At 34.6% G+C, this 25300-nt stretch overlaps 8 protein-coding genes and 1 long non-coding RNA gene across 29 annotated transcripts; 3 read left to right on the top strand and 6 right to left on the bottom strand.

Moving 5' to 3' along the window:
• On the bottom strand, positions 11-1012 carry LOC104727118 (uncharacterized protein At5g64816). 3 transcript variants are annotated; one of them, XM_010446132.1, is made up of 2 exons: positions 927-1012; positions 11-527 (listed from the first exon to the last, which is right to left on the bottom strand). In XM_010446132.1, the coding sequence occupies exon 2, from the start codon at positions 494-496 to the stop codon at positions 92-94; it is 405 nt and encodes a 134-aa protein (XP_010444434.1). In that variant the 5' UTR covers positions 497-527; positions 927-1012; the 3' UTR covers positions 11-91. The 3 variants fall into 3 exon arrangements, with proteins under 3 accessions (XP_010444434.1, XP_010444433.1, XP_010444435.1); XM_010446131.2 differs by having other exon boundaries at positions 11-546; positions 927-1008; XM_010446133.2 differs by lacking the exon at positions 927-1012 and adding an exon at positions 742-920.
• On the bottom strand, positions 1172-3062 carry LOC104727117 (uncharacterized GTP-binding protein At5g64813-like). 3 transcript variants are annotated; one of them, XM_010446129.1, is made up of 7 exons: positions 2880-3061; positions 2703-2794; positions 2471-2612; positions 2077-2384; positions 1916-1969; positions 1692-1825; positions 1172-1610 (listed from the first exon to the last, which is right to left on the bottom strand). In XM_010446129.1, the coding sequence occupies exons 1-7, from the start codon at positions 2887-2889 to the stop codon at positions 1403-1405; spliced, it is 948 nt and encodes a 315-aa protein (XP_010444431.1). In that variant the 5' UTR covers positions 2890-3061; the 3' UTR covers positions 1172-1402. The 3 variants fall into 3 exon arrangements, with proteins under 3 accessions (XP_010444431.1, XP_010444432.1, XP_010444430.1); XM_010446130.1 differs by having other exon boundaries at positions 2954-3059; XM_010446128.2 differs by having other exon boundaries at positions 2703-3062.
• On the bottom strand, positions 3148-4856 carry LOC104729072 (uncharacterized GTP-binding protein At5g64813-like). The gene is made up of 5 exons (XM_010447967.2): positions 4450-4856; positions 3995-4086; positions 3763-3904; positions 3369-3676; positions 3148-3261 (listed from the first exon to the last, which is right to left on the bottom strand). Exons 1-5 carry the CDS (start codon positions 4541-4543, stop codon positions 3148-3150), a joined length of 750 nt encoding a protein of 249 aa, XP_010446269.1. The 5' UTR covers positions 4544-4856.
• Positions 4588-7055, bottom strand: LOC104727116 (probable WRKY transcription factor 51). Of its 2 annotated transcripts, XR_758181.2 has the most exons (4): positions 6696-7055; positions 6448-6596; positions 5466-5739; positions 4588-5120 (listed from the first exon to the last, which is right to left on the bottom strand). XR_758181.2 is itself a non-coding variant. In XM_010446127.2 (3 exons), the coding sequence occupies exons 1-3, from the start codon at positions 6936-6938 to the stop codon at positions 5544-5546; spliced, it is 588 nt and encodes a 195-aa protein (XP_010444429.1). In that variant the 5' UTR covers positions 6939-7055; the 3' UTR covers positions 5380-5543. The 2 variants fall into 2 exon arrangements, 1 of the variants encoding a protein (XP_010444429.1); XM_010446127.2 differs by lacking the exon at positions 4588-5120 and having other exon boundaries at positions 5380-5739.
• On the bottom strand, positions 8826-9620 carry LOC104727115 (CLAVATA3/ESR (CLE)-related protein 21-like). The gene has a single exon (XM_010446125.2). It carries the CDS (start codon positions 9428-9430, stop codon positions 9098-9100), a length of 333 nt encoding a protein of 110 aa, XP_010444427.1. The 5' UTR covers positions 9431-9620; the 3' UTR covers positions 8826-9097.
• On the bottom strand, positions 10444-12530 carry LOC104727114 (glucan endo-1,3-beta-glucosidase 8-like). Its single transcript, XM_010446124.1, has 4 exons — positions 12057-12530; positions 11497-11953; positions 11200-11402; positions 10444-11019 (listed from the first exon to the last, which is right to left on the bottom strand). The coding sequence occupies exons 1-4, from the start codon at positions 12401-12403 to the stop codon at positions 10569-10571; spliced, it is 1458 nt and encodes a 485-aa protein (XP_010444426.1). The 5' UTR covers positions 12404-12530; the 3' UTR covers positions 10444-10568.
• LOC104727113 lies at positions 13700-15247 on the top strand. 2 transcript variants are annotated; one of them, XM_010446123.2, is made up of 3 exons: positions 13700-13959; positions 14544-14624; positions 14823-15247. In XM_010446123.2, exons 1-3 carry the CDS (start codon positions 13798-13800, stop codon positions 15102-15104), a joined length of 525 nt encoding a protein of 174 aa, XP_010444425.1. In that variant the 5' UTR covers positions 13700-13797; the 3' UTR covers positions 15105-15247. The 2 variants fall into 2 exon arrangements, with proteins under 2 accessions (XP_010444425.1, XP_019087854.1); XM_019232309.1 differs by lacking the exon at positions 14544-14624.
• On the top strand, positions 20999-21829 carry LOC104727112 (root meristem growth factor 9). The gene is made up of 2 exons (XM_010446122.2): positions 20999-21149; positions 21308-21829. The coding sequence occupies exons 1-2, from the start codon at positions 21074-21076 to the stop codon at positions 21469-21471; spliced, it is 240 nt and encodes a 79-aa protein (XP_010444424.1). The 5' UTR covers positions 20999-21073; the 3' UTR covers positions 21472-21829.
• Positions 22482-25300, top strand: LOC104727111. 15 transcript variants are annotated; one of them, XR_758174.2, is made up of 14 exons: positions 22482-22663; positions 22768-23108; positions 23209-23281; positions 23392-23461; positions 23627-23690; positions 23773-23845; positions 23942-24062; positions 24149-24227; positions 24339-24446; positions 24530-24583; positions 24718-24748; positions 24917-24975; positions 25055-25131; positions 25217-25300. It is a non-coding gene; the product is annotated as an uncharacterized LOC104727111 (long non-coding RNA). The 15 variants fall into 15 exon arrangements; XR_758166.2 differs by having other exon boundaries at positions 22768-22868; positions 23048-23108; positions 24661-25131; XR_758176.2 differs by having other exon boundaries at positions 22768-22895; positions 23048-23108; positions 24661-25131.

Raw genomic sequence — 25300 nt, 5'->3', positions numbered from 1 at the left:
AATGTTATTATAACTTATAAAAGTTCAACTCAAATTCCATTTCCATTTTAAAAGGTAACAACAACAACAAATCATTCATAGCCTTCCAAATTCAAGAAAAACGAGAAGAAGAAGAAGATGAAGAAGATGAAGAAGAGAGCTTAAGACATTCACTTTGACATCTTCTGAGACAAATGTCATTCCAATTCGCAACTTGATGCTGGTTAACGCAAACAGTTCGAGCACAAGCATCAGAGCAAGCGTCAAGCTCAGATACGCCGCAGACAGTAACACAAGTGTCGGGAATGGGATCTTTAGAGAAAGCGCCAACTTTCTTGAGCATTCTTTTAGAAGTGCAAACTCTTTCACAGACAAAGATTTCATCAGAGCTCTTCTCTCTTCCTCTAGCACTCTTAATCCTCTCTTCATCTCCACGTCTCTTCTTTATCCTCCATGCTTGACCTGCAACTAGTGCAGGTACTGCTGCTCCTATCAGTGACCACCACACCTCCACCATTTTTTTCTTGTGAAAAGACTTGAACTTTACACTGCGCATTACAAACAAAACTGATCACGAACATTAATTGAAACAAAGCTTGTCTTTATAACAATCTGGCATCGTCCTAATTGAGTTAAAAATCCAATCTTTCCTTTGAGGAGACCCAATTCCCAAAAATTTCAAATTCGAGACAATGTCGAAACAGAAACGGAAATCGAAATCTTAATCAAAGACAGAATGTAATAACAGCAAGAGGTACATACAGATTTAACAAGTGACTGAAACATGAGATCTCACAATTCCCAGGGTTTAGGGTTTTTGCACGACGAGAACGAGAGACATAAATTAGGGTTTTTTACAGCTGACTGTAGCAACCCAGAATCTAAAAGGGTTCAAAGAGAAGAAGATTCCATGGAATTGGAACTACGAGGGTACTAAAATTACATACCTTCCCTTCCTTGCCGTCTCTCGATGCTATGAAGTTGTCGTAACTCTGTAACTCTTATCTCCATAACATTCCAAGGGAATAAAAAGTTTCTTTCGTTTTCAAAGTTATTAAATATTCCAATTTAATTAATATATAACTAAATTTCTCATTAATTGTTTGTAATGTGGATATGGAATTTAAACATCAAATTTGGGTATACAGTGAATCAATCAGTGATACAAAATAAAATTACTAGAGATTGTAAAAGTTCAACACAAACATTACTGTGATTTTGTGATTGATTATTCACTGTTTTTAAAGAATCTGCTATAAAGATAAAAAAAAAAAAACCCACAATGTACAAAACCAAAGAGGGTTTTTACACACATATTCACTTTACCACCTACTACGAAGAAAAATCAAAAAAGAATAATAGATCCAAAGGGCAATATAAAGTTTTTCTTGGAATGAGAATGAGCAAACAAGTGATGAGATTTTCAGACGTTTATATCCATTCGCTTAGATCTTGCACTACCATTGTTGTTTGTTTCTTGTACACTGGAAAGAGAGAATCTCGGGATGGCGTAGTTATCAGGAGTAGACACTGGTTGCTGCGGGTAGAGTGTAGGAGGCGGAGTTAGGTTGCGTTGTGCTGGAAGTGGCGGTAATGTGTTGTTGTTGTACTTGTAAGGATCTCCATGAAAACTGCAACAATCAACCGTTAAAAGATCAATCCCAACAAGGAAAAAACCAAAATTGTTGCTTTTAAGGGGTTGGTTTTGTTACCTTGTTCTCTTGTAAAATTGATCGTCATCACTTGTGATCTCGTCTAACCGTTGGGATGATGAGGTTGGAACCGGCGAAAGAGACCACGGTGAAGCTGCTGGTTGTTCGTCTGAGAAATATCTTCTTCTTATCAACTGTAAAGATTCACAAAAAGTTTTTGTTGGTTATAGAAAGGTATCTTGGAGAGGTAACAAGGAATGCAGAGGTGTGTTAATGACACTAACCATCCGGAAAAATTTGTTCAAAGCTTCCTTATCGTATCTGGTTTCTTTGGCAGCCTGCACAAAAACCCGCACCAGATCATAAAATTTATAAGCAACCACTCACTAATCACTACTATTAACCGGAAAAACTATTCTAACTCATATGGTTTAGGTTTACTTACCGCTATGAGACCGCCATTACCAGGAAAGCTTTCAAAGAGAGGAAGATCCTCACTTGAAGAAGGAAGCAAACCTTGCTTCTCAACCCAATGACGAGCTGCATCAACAAGATTTCCACTGCTTCCTTTTGTTCCTTCTTTTGCAGCTATATCTGCTTTGTTGCCAACAACAATGTATGGAACAGGAAGACCACCAGGACCTCCTGAGGGAAGAGGAGCCGAAAATGTTCCAGTCGCTGCAACCTCAGACGCCCATTTCTGCAAGCTTGTTTTTGTTCTTCTTTGAGAGAGATCATGAACAAAAATAACTCCTGCATATAAAATCTATCGCTTTAATGACATTATTCCAGACACACAATAAGGATGAACAATGTAGATGGATAGGTTCGGGGGAGACCATTGATTTGTGAATAGAACAATGAACGGCAATCTTTGTATCTCTCATGCCCTGATACATCCCAGAGTTCAACAAAGAAATCTCTCTCTGAGTCACCTTGAATGCTACTTGAAGAACTAGCTGGACTCCCGTACGTCATGTGCTGCGGAATGGTTAAAGTAGCAGAAAACAAAAGGATGTAAAACTTCACCTCCCTATACAGTATGGAAAACGTTGCAGAAGATTAAGTTACCTTGACACCAACAGTGCATCCAATCGTTTGAGATGGGCGAACAATAGAAGAACCTTTGTTGATGAGGTGTACAAGTGATGTTTTTCCAACACCTAACAAAAAATATTCAGATATGAAAATTGGCATAGTGATGGAAGAATAGATATGACTGATGAGCAAAAGGGAAACAGTGCCGACCCAACAACATGTTAGACTCTTAAGGTTTGAAATAAATGATATAAATCAACGACCACAGAACCATAAAACCTAACCAATGGTCCAACTCAATGCAGAGAATCTATCTTCCTGAGTCACAACATGATCTAGATACACAAGAAGTATCCATATGCATCAATCTGCAAGTCCTATTAAACCCAATTCAAGAAAACCACAAAGTTTATTATGGTAACATTTAGTTAGACTTCAAAAACGACTAACTTGCTAAAGGNCAAAAAGTTTTTGTTGGTTATAGAAAGGTATCTTGGAGAGGTAACAAGGAATGCAGAGGTGTGTTAATGACACTAACCATCCGGAAAAATTTGTTCAAAGCTTCCTTATCGTATCTGGTTTCTTTGGCAGCCTGCACAAAAACCCGCACCAGATCATAAAATTTATAAGCAACCACTCACTAATCACTACTATTAACCGGAAAAACTATTCTAACTCATATGGTTTAGGTTTACTTACCGCTATGAGACCGCCATTACCAGGAAAGCTTTCAAAGAGAGGAAGATCCTCACTTGAAGAAGGAAGCAAACCTTGCTTCTCAACCCAATGACGAGCTGCATCAACAAGATTTCCACTGCTTCCTTTTGTTCCTTCTTTTGCAGCTATATCTGCTTTGTTGCCAACAACAATGTATGGAACAGGAAGACCACCAGGACCTCCTGAGGGAAGAGGAGCCGAAAATGTTCCAGTCGCTGCAACCTCAGACGCCCATTTCTGCAAGCTTGTTTTTGTTCTTCTTTGAGAGAGATCATGAACAAAAATAACTCCTGCATATAAACTCTATCGCTTTAATGACATTATTCCAGACACACAATAAGGATGAACAATGTAGATGGATAGGTTCGGGGGAGACCATTGATTTGTGAATAGAACAATGAACGGCAATCTTTGTATCTCTCATGCCCTGATACATCCCAGAGTTCAACAAAGAAATCTCTCTCTGAGTCACCTTGAATGCTACTTGAAGAACTAGCTGGACTCCCGTACGTCATGTGCTGCGGAATGGTTAAAGTAGCAGAAAACAAAAGGATGTAAAACTTCACCTCCCTATACAGTATGGAAAACGTTGCAGAAGATTAAGTTACCTTGACACCAACAGTGCATCCAATCGTTTGAGATGGGCGAACAATAGAAGAACCTTTGTTGATGAGGTGTACAAGTGATGTTTTTCCAACACCTAACAAAAAATATTCAGATATGAAAATTGGCATAGTGATGGAAGAATAGATATGACTGATGAGCAAAAGGGAAACAGTGCCGACCCAACAACATGTTAGACTCTTAAGGTTTGAAATAAATGATATAAATCAACGACCACAGAACCATAAAACCTAACCAATGGTCCAACTCAATGCAGAGAATCTATCTTCCTGAGTCACAACATGATCTAGATACACAAGAAGTATCCATATGCATCAATCTGCAAGTCCTATTAAACCCAATTCAAGAAAACCACAAAGTTTATTATGGTAACATTTAGTTAGACTTCAAAAACGACTAACTTGCTAAAGGAAACTAGAACTTGGTTTAAGGAGCTAACCTGAGTCACCAACAACCAATACTCGAACTTGGCCACATAATGGAGCTAAGATCTGCTCCTTATTATCCCTTTCACGTTCCCTCCAAAACTTCATAAATTTTTTTTTAATCACACACACTTAGCCAAACCCAGATTAGGTAACAAAAAAGAAAACTAAGACTCTTCTTCAATCAAAGTCCTCTTCGATCACTCCAATCCAAAACGAGAAGATACAGCTTCCAGAAACGCTCATAGCAAACAAACCTCTCACAATGTTATGATTCAATCACCTTATGACATTACCCTAAGCAACTAATCAACACCGACAACCGCAGATTCTTCACCTCCCTCCTCGATCGAGAGAACCAACAGATCTAACCGAGATTTCAGATCAATTTTTTTTTATAAATTGATAAATCAATCAACTAGGGTTCGGGTTCCGGTTCCGGTTCCGGTTCGTCTTCGTCTTCCTCCTCGAATAAATCTGGGAATACAAATTTCTCTTCCGAAGCTTCTCCAGAATCTGAAACGAGGAAAAGTGAAGTGGATGAATCTGGATCGATCGAGAGATCAGAGAGATCCCAAAACCTCGTCTTGTATGGCTTTCCTTGAAATTTACTGAAATTTTTTTTTTTTTTAAGTGTTGAGATTTGATTTGGGGGGAAGAACAATATAAAACGACAACGTTTAACCTTCACAAGAAAAAAAAAGTTTGTTAAAAAAGGTGGAAGATGAGATCGGTTCGGTACTGTCTACTACGCTAACACAAACCAAAACCGGCTTATAAACCAATCGGATCTAAAATCCGCTTTTAAACCGGTAACAAGTAAACCGAAACAGTTGACTTCAAGTTACTACAACCGACCCACAAGATATAATTGTTTCAGAATTTTAATTATTCAAGAGAAATTGTTAGAAATCATACGACCATTAACATTGCAAATTTTCAACTATACACTAATTAGGATTTGTTATCTTAGCGAACTACAAGATGCTTCATAGTCATATACATACAATGAACAACTCCTTTATTATACCTATAAAATTACATAGAGATTACATATAATCTTCGTAGCTCTATCTTACAATCTCAAATGAGGAAGGAGAGATTTGGATTAACATTGAAGAAGAGAGTGTTGGTTCCAATTGTCATGATCATAAGACAAAACCATCTCGTTGTAATATACGTGAGACGGACTCTCATGGTTATGCACTCCGTCGTATGTCGTGATTACATAAGCTGCATCTTCACCATCTCTCTCCACCCTCTTCTTCACCGAGCAACCTTCACTTGAGCATTTGTAGTAATTCCTATATATATATATATTCCACCATTTGTTAATACTTAATATCAACCACTTTTACAAAATAATGTATATATGTTCCTAAGTAATTCCTATAGTTATATTCCACCATTTCATTTGTTAATTAATATTGCTCACTTTTTACAAATTAGGATATATAATGTTGATAATTTTCTTTATATTTGAATTGGGGAATTAACCCATTATAGAGTATGTATTTTATTGTCTAACCATGCTTTGAAAGTGATATATGTTTAGATGATGACTCCATTGTATATTTTTTGTATTCGCACATATGGACAACTTGTTTCCTCTATTATATATATGAGTCAAAAAAAATCTCTATACAATGAATGACTGATCCATTTACCTCACTATTCAATCAGAATTTTATATAGTAACCGTTTATGGATTGATATAAATAACAGCAGACACATGGATGCATATGGAATCTGAATTTTTAATCCAAGTGGGTTGGTAGATGATACGGGTCCATTCAATAGTATTCAAATCACACTATATGATCGAGCTAGCTAGTGGCTATTCTATAACATTAGAATTACTAGCTAGGTGGTTAAAGAAAATTGTCAAGCAACCATATGATACACTTTTTAACTATATATTTTCCCTAACCTTTATGTCAAGTTAAAAACAACAAGTGATTTAAGATACTAATCAACGATTCTATAAAAAGAAAAAAAATTGAGTTAATTACCTCTTGTTAATGTTGTTTTTGACAGATTTCTTCCCATACTTCCTCCATTTAAAACCATCATCCATCACATCAATCTTCGATCTCGTTCTAAATGCAACTCGATGACCCATCTCCTTCGTCTCACTCTCTTTACTTCCCGTATTTCTTCTACAAATTTATTATTGTAAGAAGATAAATTAAATAGCTACATATATATATAATTAATAATTTGCTTGGTTAAGAATCTTGCCAAAAAAAAAAAAAAAAANTGATTCCTTTTTAATCAACGTTGTTGCGCTGCCGGAACCGCCGCTTTCACCGGTAAATGTCTCCGACGAAATGATGCTTGTCGGAGATGAAATCTCCTGCTCGATTAATCCACTGTTGCCTCCTTCATCGACGACGTCGAAGAACATCAAATTGGAGAAATCATTGTTGTCCATGAAAGGATTAATAAAGTTTTCATCGGAGAAGTATGTGAAGCTAGGGTTTTGAGAGATATCCATATCCATGTTTTTTTTTCTTTAGCAAATAGAAGAAGAAAAAAACAATCGAGAGAGAGAGAGAGAGAGAGAGAGAGAGAGAGAGTCTTAAAGGTAAAGAACTAGTATAGAGCAAGTGAAGAAGAGAAAAGAAAGAGTTAATGGTCTTTTATTTATATATAAAAAAAAATGAAAATTAGTGTACCAAGTTTTGTTTTTATTTTGTAAAGAAAGAGATAATTAAGAGATAAGATTTATTAAACAATTACTAGTAGACTACTACTACTTATGAACAAAGCAAAGCAATTTCAGGGTAGATACTAGGAAGGTGCTTCAAAATGATGATGATGACGTCATTGTTATGACGTATGGACAGACGTTAGAAGAGGGTGGCGAAAAAGTGAGCTTCCCACTTTAAAGTAATAATATTTTTGGTTTGGGCTTTACGGGCCCATTTTTAAGAGCCATTATCGTCTACGTTAAGGTCCATGTTAACATTGGTGATTATAACGTGGATATTTTGGGTTTTGGTTTCGGATCAACGGCTGAGGATACAGAGAGTCTCGTATATGTTGTTTTGCTTCTTCTGCTGTGTTTGAAGCAGACAGGACTTTACAATAATAATAGTTGTACACCAAGAGGTCCAAGATACAATAATAAGATTTGACTTAATTTGAATTCTGTAAATGTAACTAAAAAATACACTATTTAAGATATTCTGACAAACTTTTTTTATCGATTTCTTTTTGGCCTAACTTCTTTTGTATTTAGCAAATCCTTCAAAGTAATAATTTGTTTATCTCGTCTAATCCGATCCATTGTTTATCAGAATTAGTTATACAAACTAGCTTCGAATAGATTCATACTCTAATATATATATTCATGGGGAGAGAAACAAGCCAACAGCGCATGTCTAAATACGATATAATATACTTTTTCTTTATTAGTCGTTTTTTTTTCTTCCAATTTTTTTGGCATATTGCAATGTATTATCTTGTATATAAATTACACCCACTGACTCACACATATACTGTGTGACCAAAAATATTTCGCAAGTCTATTCCCAAGTCAACGACTCAAAGTGGTCTTTTGATATTGTCTTAAAAGGTTAGACGAATTTTCCTGGAGCCACATTACATGTTTCTGATTCTTTTCTCTGTTAGTTGATGGTTTTTGTTCTTTATTTGTAACCACAATAATATTCTCATTTTATCACGTTAAACCAGAAATAATAATTGACTAACAGAAAGAGAATCAGAAAACATGTAATGTGGCTTTGTTTTAAGAAACTCACATAACGTAATCTTATAAATATTCCCTATTTAAGTGATTTCCATGCAAATGATTAAGAATTTTGAATATCAGATAAGTGTTTAGGGGTTATGACTAATTGTTGTAAACTAGTAAGTAATCAAGGAGAAGAAAAAACTAAAGTACAAGACTGAAAGAGGTGAGGCGGCTGGTCAAAGATGAAGGAGTGTGTGTTAGTGTGGGGTTCTAATTGGGAGAAACCATTTTTTTGTGGGGTAAATCTGAAAAGAAAAGAAAAAGATGTGTAGCTACACATTTATCTTTTGGTGTATTGCTGTGAAAGTGATGGAGATATACAATAATGGTACGCCTACCACCACCTATCAGCAACAAAAATAAATGCAATTTCACTTTCTTTCTTTTATGACACTGATATTTTTTGAAATCCAATTAACACGAAAGTTCTTAACTTTGGTGTTTTTATAAACCCAAAAAATGCTGAATTAACAGTTACCGTTTAGTTAATCACAGCTAATATTTATATTTACAACGAAAAATATCCTTAAGGTTCATTACATAACACACTGTGTTACTATATATATATTTTTTAATATACAATATTTATAAACAGAAAACACTGTATTACTATTACGTTAACAAAACATAATACATATACATATATTATTTTGGTTCTAGTCATTACAATAACAATATTTTATCTCAGTTTATTCCAACCCAACCTAATAAACTACGAAGAATGAAAAACTGGTAGGTAATATATAAATAATATTTAAAATTAACTGGTAATATCGCAGAAAAAGCCTGTCTCTTTAACTAAGTATACTAATCTTGAAAAGAAAAAAAACCTAACATAGTACGTATATACACCAAACGAACAATTTACGAAGTCGAAGTATGTTGCCTCTCTCGTTACTCTACTAGTTGTGCAAAGGATTCGGACCCGTGGGGATAGATCGTTTCTCTTCTTGATCTTCCTCGTCGCCGCCATCAATCTTTCTCCGAACTTTAGACGATCTTCGTCTGAACTTATTAAAATTTGACATTCCCTTGATCACAACAAACTCGTGATGATTCTTGTAATATTGTTGTGATCGACCAACGCTCAAAAAACTATCCTTTCTTCTTGTACCGCTGAATCTTCCAGCTTGGATCGAACTTGACCGCGAGAAAATAATTAAAACTAAGATTGTAAAGATTACAATGATTACAACATCTCGTTTCATTGCATATCGTGAAGACAATATTAACATATTACAAAAATAAATTTTTAAAAAAGGAACAAATTAACTTGAACCTCTCACACCCTCTCAAATATCGATTACTCTCTTCTTCGTCTCTGTGTATAGATAGATATCTCTCTCTTTTAGCTTCTATTGTTAAGAGTTAAGTTTAAGTAAAGTAGGAGAATCAAAGGGAAATAAGGAGAGAAGAAATAGAATGGTCAGCAGCATTCATTACGTTAATTCTGGCAGTGATATGACTACTCAATTATCATTATTGAAAATTTCGTACTATACTAATAAATATATGTGTATCAATAAGATACACATTATTAAAGGTTTGTTTAAACGCATTTGTTTCTAAGCGTTATAGTATCAATTATATGAGCTGTTTGATAAAAATTGTCATCGCAAACTATACTCGTTTCAAATAAGAATTCCAACATACTTTACCGCAGTATACACTGTGTTTAAAGTTTAAACTAGTCGAAGGTAAAGATTACTATTGGAACCAATTTTTTTGTAAATGTGCATAACTCATATATGTTATATTAGCTTTAAAAACAACCAAAATGCCTAAAATAGCAAAAACGAAAAATATGAAAGCACTGGGGCATATATAGACATCCTTCTTTTGAAATAGCATTTAGTATTCTCACCAAACCGCAATTATCGTCATGTCCTTTTCTTCCCATTGAATGTCACAGAACCTGCAACAAAATATCTTGATCTAGAAACATACTTTGTGTAAAAATAACAATGATTTTGAATGATAAAACATTATACAAATCGAAACCATTATAGAAAATAAAGGAATCGATTACTCCGATTTAACAAGGTGAAACATATGTTAAGTAAACAATATTTAATGTAACAATTAAACCATTTGTTTCGAAACTAAAATTTGCGAATCAGGATCTAATTGAACACTATTGTCTATTGAGTGTATATATATAGATGATGAACATGAACACAAATCAAAATCGTTCAAATGGAAAAATAAAACTATTCAAACGAGTACATGTGATTTGATTATACCGATCTATAAAACACATAGAAATCAACTAACTCAAAACGTTAATAAACAAACAGCAAATTAAATAACATAAATCGTACATAATAAATTCCCTCCAAAGTGCAAAAAATAAAAAAAATAAATAAATACAAATTATATAGCCGTGACCAATCCAAGAAGAACAAGTCCGTAGAGAATGAATCTTCCGAACACAAAGTTAATCCTGAAATCGTCACTTCCACTAACAATCTGAACTGGGAACAAGCAACTTCCCACGGATGCATTAACTTTAGAGATCATAGCAGCTCCTTTGAAATCACAAGCCCTAACGTCTTGGTCCTGTATCTGGAAATACATGTTAAATGCGTATGATATGTTTTGAATTTTGGTTAGCTTGCTACACGTTGACCCGGCCTCCATCGCGGTGCAGTCCCCGTGGTAACACGCGTAGTCTAGGTCTGGACCAATCTCGTCCAGATTGGCCGTGTCTTTGTTCACTACGCACCATTGTTTTTCCAAGTATTGAACACCCTTAGCTGCAACAGGCAAAATTTGGCGTCCTTGTCCAGTGAAATCTAGCATGAACTTCGGTGTCCCATCGTATCTGGTTGAAAAAATATAGACGTTACTAATGTTTCCGTTGTTTTATCATTCCATTAACAATTTTAATGTGAATTATATTAAGAGAAGACCGGTCAAACTCTAAGTACATTAGAAAAAATAACAAAAGGTGACTTGTTGTTCAAGAAATATAGTTTAAGATATGAAGAGAAAAGTCTTTCACCTAAAGATTCCCCAATGTCTCTCAAAGGGTCCAGGAAGAATACTCTTCATGTCTTCGTCGAGGAAACCGAAGAGATAAACCTCTAACCTCTCAGGTCTCGTTGGAGTCCCACCGTCCTTGGCAAGTCTTTTCATAAGCCCTGCATAGAATTTCTCTGCTAGCTTCGGCGTCGCATATTTATGACCCTCTGTTGGCCATCCAACCTACAAAGAGAAACATAACCAAATACAATAAACAATTTAACATGCTTGATATATTCTAACAACCATTAATTTGGTTTTAATTAACGTTACTTACCTCCCCAACGATGATCTTCATATCATGAATCCCAGCTTTCTTCAACGCGTAAACGAGCGTGTCGTAATTCGCGTCGAACACGTTATCGTAATTCTTTCCTTTATCATTAATCGTCTGACCATCACCGTCAAGAAAAGCGAATTCAACAGGAAAATGCTCGTTTAGGTAAAGACTAAGGAAAGGGTATATGTTGACTGTGAAAGGTAAGTCGTTGTCATGGAAGTAAGTGACGATGTCGACCATAGTTTGCTTCACATCCTTGCGGAAATCTCCTTCTGAAGGCTTGTCGTTGGCTGATTGGTAAACTTCTGCGTTTTGTGGGATCGTGGCTTTGATTTTATCGGTATGACCAGCTTCTTTTAATGCCTTGTGGATGTTCTTTAACGCGGGAAATGTTGTCTTCAAGAACGATCCGTTGTATGCAGACAAAAACGGCTCGTTCCCAACAGCGACATACCTATACATAAATGTTGATCAACCCAAATCGATTTATGTAGTCGATCGGACAGAACAATCGAATACGATAAGGAAAAAGAAAAGAAAAAAGTTTTGAGGGTTACTTGATGTCGACGCCACCTTTGCGCATATAATGAGTAACGTTTTCTTTGACCCAATCTTTAGCATTATCGTAATCGTCGGCGAGAGATTCAAGAAGGTTATTAGGGATTCCGACCATAACCTCCATGTTTGTACCGGCCAAAGCATTCATAGTCCATGAATCCGCGTCAAAAAGCTTCACTTTATTGATCTTATTGTCTTTAAGCATCTGAACAACAATGCTGGGATTCAACGGATGCGATGCGATATTGCCCCAATTCACACCGAAGCCTCCGACCAAACTACCCAGGGTCAAAACGGTCATTGTAACCGTCCCAACGTTAACGAGCATCGCTGCTCTTCCGGCCATATTGAGAAGGCGACGATGAATGATAATTTTGGGGTTTGTTTGATCTAGAAAGATGTGTTTTTTTATTTTTTTTTGGTTGATTAATGTTTTTTTTTTCTTCTTCCGGTCGGTAAATTTCTTCTTCGTGTCTTTGGGTTGGGTGGTCGTTGTAATAGGAATGTTTTTAGGTTGTTAGTGAGACAGATGAAGCTTAAAATAAATTTCTATTTTAAGAAAGAATCATAAGTTATAAAGGTGTGTTGTATATTTTTTCGGAATCTGTTAGTATTTTTTTTGGTTTTTTTTTGGTTAAGAGAGTATATCGCTGTTTAAAATTGGTCGAATAGCTTTTTTTTTTAACAGAAATTGAAACAATGAAATAGCACTTTATTACTATTGGTTGAATATATTTTTTTTTAACAAACCATTAAAATATTAATAATACACCATATTTTAAATAGGGATCTCTTTTAAATATAGGAAAGTTTTTTTTTTTCCAACCAAACATTTAAATAAATTAAAAGGTGATTCCAAAGTTGGTTGCCCAAGTTGGAGGAGAAGAGTTTACAAAAAAAAGTTCATAAGCTAAAAATCTAGAAGAGCGGGCCAGGCAGTCTGCTCGCACGTTTGACGTCCTCGGAATCTAGGACAGGGTGAAGGAAGAGAAGGATGATCTGAGGGATTGGAAATCTTCTAGTAAATACGAGAAGGCTGGCCAATCGTCGGGTGCCCGTACCATCGTCACCAACTCGGAGCTATCAGATTCAAAATTGGGACAATCTATCCCCACCGCCCGAAGAGACTCCATAGCCAATAACAAGGTTTGAAACTCCGAACGAAGAGAAGAGGGACTACATCGCAAACTGCGAGTTCCCATAAGTATCGTCCTATCATTATTGTTATCATACCACCAACCCAAACCTTCCAAAGAATCCGACCCTTTTCAGGAGCCATCAACCTGGTAGCGAGTCGAAGAATTTCTTTCCTCCAAAGAAGACTGGAAAACCAAGTAATTCTCAGAAACAGACTTGGCCTCCTCCCAAAAAAATATAGGAAAAGTTTATCCATAATTTCTCAAGAAAGATTAATTGTTTTTACAATTATGTCTATATCCTTCAATCAAAGAATGAATGAAATAGTAAAGGTTCATGGACCGAACCGAACTCACCGAAGTTTAAAAAGGCTTTCTCAGAAACTTCTTTTTTGTCTGAAGGACAATAAAGGGACCCACAAGTAGCATGATATCCACGTGGCAGAATCTCTACAGAAGTAATGCCACAAGTCTCTCTCTTCTTCTTCCCTTCACCAACAATCAAATCCTTCTTCTTTTTTACATTGCTTTTAACAAATTCAATCCTCAAAAATCCCTAATTTTTTTTTATAATTTCTATGGTTTGTGATTCGTTCGGACTCTAATGGTGAAGAAGCGAAAATCCGAGGAAGCCACACGGCTCGATGAGGTTGATCGAACAATGTACGGCGCGTTTCGAGGCGCTGCTAATTCGCTCTCTCAGCTCTATACCCATGCCATGAACCACCAACGCGTCTCTTTCCTCGCCGGTGAACGTCGCGGCATGGTTTGTGACTGTTCTCTCTCTCTCTCTTGAGGCCTTGTTTCTCTATATCAAAGTCTCGATTTTGGTTTTTGGGTTCGATGAAAAGCTGAATACTTTTTTCTTGTTTGATGTTGGTTTACTATCTTGACTCGCAAAATTGAAGCCTTGTGTTTTGTTTTTTGTTGCTGTTTAAATCTCAAGGTTAGAGTTATTGGTGATGGTATTACTGAATTCGTGAATATCCAATTTTTGATTCCTCTGTTGTTGTTTTGGTCTTGTTTGCCCTGCTTGCTTTACTCTCTTTGAGTTGTTCAACTGTAGTTATTGAATCATTGGAGATAGACAGACACTCTTAATTGGTTTCTCATCGATATATAAAGCTGATAAGTGGTCTTACTGATCAAAGTTATGGCCTTTTGATCTTGAGGTTCCTGCTTTTGTCTTTTTTAACTTAGACTAACTAGATTGATGGACTAGGGGATCGTTGCTCCCTTATGGTGGCAGGCTTAATGTTCTTTGCGTCATTCAATAGCGTTTCATGATATTGTAATATGAAATTTTTGAGTTCTTATTGGTCTGATGGAATAAGAATTGTTGTTTAACAGGAGAAACTTTACCAATGGATTGTGAGACAAGAAGAACAAGGAATTAGAGTATCTACAGTTGATATTACTACCTACTTGCAGGTTCTTACCTTTGAATCAGTATCTGGTTTGTGATTATGCTTTGCACTCTAGCTTTAAGCTTGTGCTTACGTTGTTGGTATTTAGATTGATTGTTACCTCTTCCTTTTGTTTGACTAACTTCGCATACTATATGTCCAAAGATCTTGAATTTGGTCTGAAAAGTTATTTGTGTCTACTCTTTTTAAAACCTTTATGCAGAATGAGCTTGAATATGAACCTGAGGAGACGTCAATACCACCAATCCCCGTGCAAGAGTTCCACCACTACCAACAATTTGCACCACCAAACGTAAATACTTCAGTAGCTCATGTTCCTTCAAGTCACATAGCACAACATTATGATTGTAACCAAGACAAAGTCTTGATTCCACCAAATGGTCTCTCAAGTCCTGTTCGAAGAACCCTTCAGGAATTCAACTTGTGTGAGGCTAAATCTGGTAACCAGAATCCAAACTCTACAGGTGAGGAGTTATCTTACTGAAAATCTTGTTTCATTTGGCAAAACTGAAAAACAAAATCATCCCATTGTAAAGTCTCAATTGTTCTGTGGTTAAAGTATTGTCTCATGTAATACACAAAACACTTTTTACTAATATATGAAAGAAATTGGATGAATTTTGAATAGACCCCTAAGATTGAAAATTCTCTGACAACGATTTTGTCGATAAGCGATATGATCATTTCATGTCTTGTCTAAAAGCCCTCAAGACTTCAATGTAGACTTGTTAACAGTGATGAAAGAGAGACAAAGACTAATGATCAAATTGAAGCCAAAACCTTCCATGTGCTCTCATGGTCCCTCTTTCAATTCAACTTGTCTGCGCAAAACATTGCCTTGATGTTGATCTTCAATAAGCTACGTGTTTTTATGTGAATCCTCAGAATAAACTTCTCATTGAAAAATCTATGGACAGATAAAAACAGAAGTTACAGAATGATACTTGCTTCTTCTTTTGGTCATGGTGGTATCTGTACTAACTAAGACATTCATCATGGTGGTTGTCTGGTGATTGTCACTGGTTCTTGGTACATTAAAGTTTTGGCTGATGTTTAGATTTTTCCAAATTGTTATTTCTTTTTGTTGTTCCAAGGTGTATTCAATGTTAAAAGTCTAATCAACTAAGGTAGCTAGCTAATCATATAAACTGGCTATTATAAAATTAAAAAGTGTTAGAAACAACTTGTCACAAAGTAATTAGGTCCACACATAATAATTTCAAGTTATAATATATATGATGGGGTTGAAATAAAATCGGGTCATAATACAGAAAAGTTCAAACTTTAAGTCAATAAATCTCATAGATCAAATCGGATCACACTACTATTTACTACTAGAATTGTCAATTTTCATCAAATATGACTTTTGTGTTAGAATTTAGAGTATACGGGTTTGGATGCATACTGTTTTTATCATTTTTTGTTTCATTAAGTGTTTAATTTTTTTTATAGGATTTCAATAAATGCCGCATATAGACTTTGGATGTAGCAAAAAACGACTGAATTATAAAACTCTGTATCATAGTTCATTCACGTGTTATATAGTACGTAATGTCAATAAATAAAATAAAAATAAAATTATTAGTTTTGGATGATTGATTCTTGTAAATAAATGGAAAAAGAAAGTAGACCAACTCTTGTCGGAATTTATAGGTGAGGAAATTGAGTTATAGTAATGAATGGCTAATTGGGAAACACATGACACAACAAAACTTTACGTCCTTTTTGCCATATTTAAGCACTCTATAACCATGTCCCCGACCCCTACCCAAATCTACATCCCTTATGGGATCCACTTTTATAGTACATTTATTTTTAATCCAAATTCCAAGTTATCAACGAGATTCAAATCCTGTAAAAACTGAGATCATCACATCGTCTCTTACAATAATTCATCAACTTCCAAAAGACCAAAAAACCTATAATGATACAAATGGTTTCAAACTTTTATATTATATATGATATGAACTCTTACGATTCTCGACATGGAGTTATATAGTAATAACATCTCTCTTCGTCCACAATTGACTACATAAAGTATTTATATATGTATGTAGAACAGTATGTAAACTTCAGGTTATTAATATTAAATATGAATACACTAATTGACTTGCGTATTAATCATTTGTTTTTAATGTTCTGATAAATCATATTCCTTTTGAAGGACCACACAACTCCATCTCTATAATCAAAGGACCACTCGATCTCCAATATCGTCTCCTCGAATTTTATCTCACCATATGACATAGGCCACATATATGCAATATAATGAAATACGCTTATATTATTTGGATGGTTTTACTAGATAGCTAGNAATTTTTTATTAGATTAGGACCTGCGGTACACCGCGGGGCAAAATTATTTATAATTAAAATATTAAAATTATAAATTGTATTTATTGGAAAAATATGTTATAATTATATAATAATTGTTATTAAACCATATAATACCGCAATATAAATTTAATTGGATATGTTTATTCTCTGATACTGACAATGTTAATAAAATAATGAAATGATGTTTTATCCGTATAACACCGAATTACTGATATTTTTTAATTTATATAAATATCGATAAAACCCGTCCCGCTATACAACCCCGTCCCGAGATATTTTAACACACTATATCATCTTAACTTTCATATTTAACCTTTTAAAAATCTTTAAAATAAAGAACCGGAATAAACCAAATAAAAGTTTTTAAAGTTTGAATGCCTGATAAATCAAGGGTCTACTCATTTGTATTCAGAATCATTTTGGCAATTGAGAATATCATTAATGTCTTAGTTATTGCAATGTAATTTTCCAGAAATTTTGTCTACAAATTCATTTTCCGGAAATTTTATCTAGATTATTAGCAAAAGAGTATATTCTCGTGGATCCTATGAAATTTTGGATATCGTTTTGTCTACAACCTAAATAAATGGAGGCCCTTAAATTATGAATTATCAAGTAGCCCATAAAATACTAAGAGGTCCATATAAAATTGCTAGATGTCGACATAATTAACTGCATTAATAGCATTAATTGCAAAAACTTTCCTTAATAGTATTTTTGAGCAAAAACTGCTGAAAAAATACTAGTATAGATTTATTAAGAGTTTTAATTTTTTTTTATAGGATTTCAATAAATGCCACATATAGACCTTTGGATGTAGCAAAAACGACTGAATTAGAAAACTCTGTATCATAGTTCATTCACGTGTTATAGTACGTAATATCAATACATAAAATAAAAAGAAAATTATTAGTTTTGGATGATTGATTATAAATAAATGGAAAAAGAAAGTAGACCAACTCTTGTCGGAATTTATAGGTGAGGAAATTGAGTTATAGTAATGAATGGCTAATTGGGAAACACATGACACAACAAAACTTTACGTCCTTTTTGCCATATTTAAGCACTCTATAACCATGTCCCCGACCCCTACCCAAATCTACATCCCTTATGGGATCCACTCTTATACATTTTTTCTTTTTAATCCTAATTCCACGTTATCAACGAGATTCAAATCCTGTAAAAACTGAGATCATCATATCGTCTCTTACAATAATTCATCAACTTCCAAAAGGCCAAAAAACCTATAATGATACTGATACAAATGGTTTCAAACTTTTATATTATATATGAACTCTTACGATTCTTGACATGGAGTTATATAATAAGATCTCTCTTCGTCCACAATTGACTACATAAAGTATTTATATGTGTGTAGAACAGTACTAAATGTAAACTTCAGGTTATTAATATAAAATATGAATACATGCACTAATTGACTTGCGTATTAATCATTTGTTTTTAATGTTCTGATAAATCATATTCTTTTTGAAGGACCACACAACTCCATCTCCATAATCAAAGGACCACTCGATCTCCAATATCGTCTCCTCGAATTTTCTCTCACCAAATGAGATAGACCACATGCAATATAATGAAATATGCTTATATTATTTGGATAGTTTTACTAGAGAGCTGGGGACTAGAAGCGTTTTGAAAAAGAGAAAAATTTCATGAAATCAACCGTAAAGGCATTTTCATCAGAGGTGATAAGTCAATTGGTCTTCGTTCGTGTCTTCGTGATTTCACCTTTAATTTTTGATTACCAACAAATTTCAGCAGACCAATTTCATTGCTAAACCGGAGTAAGGTATGTGTTCCGGATTTACTTTTTATTGGGAGATTGAGAACCGGAGATCAAACCGAGAGATCGACGGTTATGATTGTCCAAGAATATGGAATACATGAAGATCTAGAATATATATAGTTTAGGAATGTTTATATTTATCTAATGTATTATTTACATTTATATATATCTTAGAATATGAAACTAAATCTCTATATAAGAGAATGCAGATTGTATCATTGAAATCATGAGAGTTTAATATTAATTCTTCCTAAACACCTTTGTGTTTTTACTCTCATCAAATCTACATGGTATTAGAGCGGTCGATCCTATGGATCTTTTGTTTGCTTCCGCTTCTATGATGTTCTATCTATTTTCTATCGTTTATCTTTGAGAAAAAAAATTCTAATTTCTTTAACCTTTCGTGGCTTGCTTCTTATGCAAGTTTCTTCTGATTTTTATTCAAAAAAAAAAAAAAGGAGACATGTACTTATCCTCTTGGTGGATGGTGTTGAAGATTGATGGTGACAATGTTTCACCAAGTTTATCATAATTTTGGGTTTATTGCTTAATCGAGCACAACTTAAGGAATTGACTCTATGGCTGAGTATAAATGCCACGTTGATGACTCTACGGCCGAGTATAAACGCCGTTGATGACTCTACGGTCGAGTATAAACGCCGTTGATGACCCTACGATCGGGTATAAATGTCGATGACCTAACGGCTGGGTATTGAAGCCGCATTGAACCCTACGACCGGATATAAATGTTGATGATGACCCGACGGCCGGGTATAAAGCCGTTATTTTGAAGATTTGTCCAATCTCACACGTGTTACCACGTATGAGCTTGCCGGAGGATATTGGGAGATTGAGAACCGGAGATCAAACCGAGAGATCGACGGTTATGATTGTCCAAGAATATGGAATACATGAAGATCTAGAATATATATAGTTTAGGAATGTTTATATTTATCTAATGTATTATTTACATTTATATATATCTTAGAATATGAAACTAAATCTCTATATAAGAGAATGCAGATTGTATCATTGAAATCATGAGAGTTTAATATTAATTCTTCCTAAACACCTTTGTGTTTTTACTCTCATCAAATCTACATGGTATTAGAGCGGTCGATCCTATGGATCTTTTGTTTGCTTCCGCTTCTATGATGTTCTATCTATTTTCTATCGTTTATCTTTGAGAAAAAAAATTCTAATTTCTTTAACCTTTCGTGGCTTGCTTCTTATGCAAGTTTCTTCTGATTTTTATTCAAAAAAAAAAAAAAGGAGACATGTACTTATCCTCTTGGTGGATGGTGTTGAAGATTGATGGTGACAATGTTTCACCAAGTTTATCATAATTTTGGGTTTATTGCTTAATCGAGCACAACTTAAGGAATTGACTCTATGGCTGAGTATAAATGCCACGTTGATGACTCTACGGCCGAGTATAAACGCCGTTGATGACTCTACGGTCGAGTATAAACGCCGTTGATGACCCTACGATCGGGTATAAATGTCGATGACCTAACGGCTGGGTATTGAAGCCGCATTGAACCCTACGACCGGATATAAATGTTGATGATGACCCGACGGCCGGGTATAAAGCCGTTATTTTGAAGATTTGTCCAATCTCACACGTGTTACCACGTATGAGCTTGCCGGAGGATATTGGGAGATTGAGAACCGGAGATCAAACCGAGAGATCGACGGTTATGATTGTCCAAGAATATGGAATACATGAAGATCTAGAATATATATAGTTTAGGAATGTTTATATTTATCTAATGTATTATTTACATTTATATATATCTTAGAATAGGAAACTAAATCTCTATACAAGAGAATGCAGATTGTATCATTGAAATCATGAAAGTTTAATATTAATTCTTCCTAAACACCTTTGTTCTTACTCTCATCAAATCTACACTTTCTACATTCAACGTCTTACATAAACAAATTATATGTGTACAAATGTGAAATGAAAAGCAGTTAATTTGTAACCGGAATTCTGTTTCTCATTCAAAAAAAGTGATTGCATAAATTATCATCATTTAATTATTTTGTTTGCAAACAAGAAGAATCAATTATGTGGGGATAGATATGCATGTTAATGTGGGAAGACAGAGAAATATCGACGTCAAAATCCGTAGACCCATATGTCTCAATAACTTCCAAAACGTTATTCAATTCTGATATAAAAATGGGACCATAAGTTCATCATAGAATCATTCATCTCCTATATATAAACACAAAAAGGTTCAACGAGAAAGATAGATATATAACCCACAGAAAAAGAAGAAGAAAAAAGTCTCTCTTCCAAAAATGGCAATTAGGGTTTCCAACAAGTCTCTCCTCGTGGCACTTCTTCTCATACTCTTCATTTCTTCTCCTACTCAAGGTAAATTTAATATGTGTTACACACAAACACAAACATCACAGGTTTATATGTAGTTATATCAAATTCTATACACACATGAACTTTGAATGAAACTTTTATTTTATTGATTAATATCAAACAATTATAGTGGTTGATATAAAAATATTTGGGTTTTTTAGCACGAAGCTTACGAGAAATTGTGAGGAACAGAACGCTATTGGTTGTGGAGAAGGGTCAAGAGAGTCAGAAACTAAGGCATGAAGGTGGAGGAAGTGATATTGATGGATTGGTGGATATGGATTATAATTCTGCGAACAAGAAAAGACCGATACACAATCGCTGATATATAAACACACATGAGCTTATGGAATTCTTGTGAGATAGCCTGATCAGATCCAAAGATATCCCGAGATTCTATATCTTTTTAAGGAGTGAAAGATTGTATTTTATGACAAAAAAAAAAAAAGTGAGAATGCATGTAAACTTTATTATTGATATGAACATATATATATATATATATATATATATATAAAATATGTAGACGAGTTTATATGCGTATACATGTGTATGTGTACAGCCTTATCTCGTGGAGAACATTTTTACATAATAATCATAGTTTGTGTGTGTTTGTGTGTGTGTTATGTATGGATTGCATCATGGGTTGTTTTTTGTGAAATAAAAAGGTTAATAATATTATTATATGTGTATGATCAACGGTTATCTTTTTACCAAGTGTTATATTTTCTTCATCAAGACAATAATAATTGTTACTCACAAGTAACCGTATAGTCGTATACTAATACTACTTCAAATTATTTTTGGTCAATAACCATATACAATATAGATTTTTCTATAAAATAGGTTTTTGTGAAGCAATGTGTTGTATAAGTATAAGCAATCTAAAATCATGATTTTGTTTCCACTATAATTTTTATATTATTCATGGGTTTATAAAAACATCCAATTTTAACATCAAATCATATGATTTTTTATTTCATTAATTGTGGATCAATTACATCAATTGTTTTGAACTAGACTAGTAATTAGACTGTTAGATCAACCGTTATAAAATAGGAATAATACTGGACATAAAGAGTTGTCAAAAAAAAAAAAAAAAGTATACTGGACGTAAAGAGATTCTCTTGTATCAGATGAATTGATTGTGAAAAAGGCCCAAACATTTTTGATATTGTTTAGTTGGGCCGACAGCTAACGGTAATAACAAAAAGAAAAGGAAATATCAAAATAAAGATTCTAGAAGACTAATAGGAAAAAAGGAAAACATAAAAACAAAAGGAAATAGGAAAGAAGCTAACATCAAATCCTGACCGTCGTAAACCTTATCTATAAATAAAGCGCTCCACTTCTTCATCTTCTTTATTTTTTTTTTTCTAATTTTGTTGTCCTCCGTTTGTACGGCTGGTGGTGTGGTGTGGTGTGGTAATTTCGTAAACCCCGACGGGTCTATGATCTTTTGTATTCAACCGATCATGGCTACTAGTTCGTTCGTTCCTACCGGTGAAATCTTCTCTAGGGTTTGTTGATTTTGTTTCAATTGAATCTCTATTTCGCTCTGTTATTCTTCTTCTTCTTCTTCACGAGTCTCTGATTTTTGTAATTTGTTTTGTTCGTCTTGCAGGTCTTTTTCAAGCGAATTCTTCGCTAGGGTTTGGGTCTCTCTCAAATTCCATCAGTAGGGTTTGGGTCGCTCTGTTATTCTTCTTCACGAGTCGTCCTACGGTTTGGTTTATTAAATCTTATTTTTAGGTTTGCTGTTGTAGATTGTGCTGGTAGATAATGCTATGATCGATCTATATATTTTCTCAGGCACTTCGTTCTCGCTTCTTAGTTTTCAAACTTTGGGTTTTCTAAATTGCAATCGTATTCACTTGTCGTTTTGTTTTGTTTTGTTGATTTAGATTTTGTGGAGGAGGAGGAGGATGCGCTACGATTGATCTGTGATGGCTTTGATTGATGCAGGTCTAGTTATTTGGATTTCTGTCCCTTTCATCCCCTCTAATTCTTAATATTTTGGATATAATCTAATATAACATCTTCTATATGTCTGATGATGATGCAGGTCGTAGTTGAGGTAGTGTGGGATTGCTCTGTTAAATTCTTATGATTCTGATATCTTGTGTTACATCTTCTAGGTATGATTTGTTCTCCTGTTTTTTTTTTTTGTCCTTCTTTATCTTATTTGCTCTTATACTTCTCCTGTGTTTAACTAGTTTGTGTATTCAATGTCTTTTGTTTTCTCAAGTCTCTTTAGGTGATATGCTTACTTATTTCTGAGAGCTCCTCTGTTGCACTAGGCTGGACGTACATGTGAGGTATTTCCTCATCTCTTTCCCTTTGGTATATATGCTTACTATCTAATTGTTTTCATTAACTGGATAATTAGTTTTGGCTTCCTCAGTTTTGGACTGTGCCATCAGGGAGTTTTCAACATCATCGGTTGCTTTTTTTATATAACCTCTTATCTCTTGTTATTTCAGGTTTTGGATCAGTTATGGCTTTGATGGACACGCTTCACTTCTTCTCTGTGCAACGTCTTCATTGGTTTTGTTCATCCTCTTAACACATCTTTCACCTCTTCTTCTTTTATAGTTTTGTTCCTTACGTTTCTTTCTTCGTCTTACAGGTTTTTTGGGAGGGAATTATGATCTGATCATCACATATTTTTGTCCATAATACATCTTCAGGCCTTCGCACAGGTTCCTTGCTCTAAACGTATCTCTGTTTCCTTATTATGGATCGTCACTTTGGTTCGGTGGTTTTTTCTAATTACACGTTATTAACTTGTGGTTTAGGTTAGTGAAGGATCCTACGATTGACCGGTGATGGCTTGACTGATCGTTGTCACTCTAATTCATGTTATATGATCCATCGGTCATTATGGAGGCGTATACTAAGAAGATCTATCGGTCATAGGTTTGATTGATCCTTGTCACTCGTTTTCTCTGTTTGGATTTTTTTGTTTGTATAATTGATATCTTTCCCTCTCTCTTTTGATGCAGATCGTGGAGGCAATGGGATTGCTCTGTTGAATCTTTCTTCTCTTCCTTTCTCTTTTGGCTTCTTCTGATTTCTCAAGAGGTTAGTTTCTCTTTTGGCTTGATGTGTGTAATCTGGTGTTTCGGGTTACTTCGCATCTATACACCTTTCTGCTATTGGTTGATTTATTTAATTTTGGCTATTTTTGGTTAGGTATGATCTGTCCTCTGTGTGTCTTTTATCGGTTGTTTCCAAATTTTCTGCATCAAGCACTCCTCTCTGTTTCTCTGCTGATGTCTGTCTACATATATTCATATGCAGGTAAGTTATCTTCCAAACGAGTTTAATCATATACTTTTTCCTTTGTAAGTAGTTTTTGTATTGAATGTTATTATGTCTTTTAGATCTGCTAAGTCTGAGCTCTCTGATGTAGAAGGTTGTAACTGTGGTTTACTCAGGTTGGTTTTTCCTCTTTTCCTTGTGTATCCTTTAACAATCTGTTTGTTTCCATTGACTTTGTTATTGGATGTTTCAGGATACTAGTAATGTATATTGATCTCACTAGTGATGTTGGCATTATCTTTTTTCTTAGGTAGTGAGGTTCTAAAAGAGAAAAATGTCAGGTTACTAACTGTTTCTTCCCCTTTATTTTATCTGTTGGTCTTATCTCTCATGCTACATTTATGTTTAGTGTTTGATCTAATATGCTTGTGACGTTTTTTTTTTTTTTTTTTTTTNTTTCTAATGTGAAATGCTCATCCTTTTTTTAATTGGTATTTTGTGCTTGAAAGATGTCTTTGATCTTGTGGTTCCCTGTTAGCTCTGTCTTATCTCCTTCTGGTTTATTCAGGTTTTCCTTCCTCTTACCCTTGGGTATCTTTTAAGTAACAATCTGTTTGTTCTCATAGACTTTGTTATTGTATGTTCAGGTTATCAATAATGTCTTCTGATCTCCCTGGTGATCATTTGTTATAGCAAGGAGGTTCTACAAGAATTAAAACGTCAGGTTACTAACTGGTTCTTTCCCCTTTTTCTCTTTTGTCTTATCTCTCATGCTACATATTAGTGTTTTTGACTCAGTTTTTTTTTAGCATTGGCAGGCCCTGAAGCGAAGGACGGGAACGAGCGGAATCATCATATCCTTGTGACAGTTTTTTTTTTTTTTTTTTTTTTTT

The sequence above is a fragment of the Camelina sativa genome, chromosome 11, assembly GCF_000633955.1.
Source record: "Camelina sativa cultivar DH55 chromosome 11, Cs, whole genome shotgun sequence".
Taxonomy (NCBI): domain Eukaryota; kingdom Viridiplantae; phylum Streptophyta; class Magnoliopsida; order Brassicales; family Brassicaceae; genus Camelina; species Camelina sativa.
The sequence above is the reverse complement of the archived record's forward strand: the minus strand, read 5'-3'. Positions and strand labels throughout refer to the sequence as shown.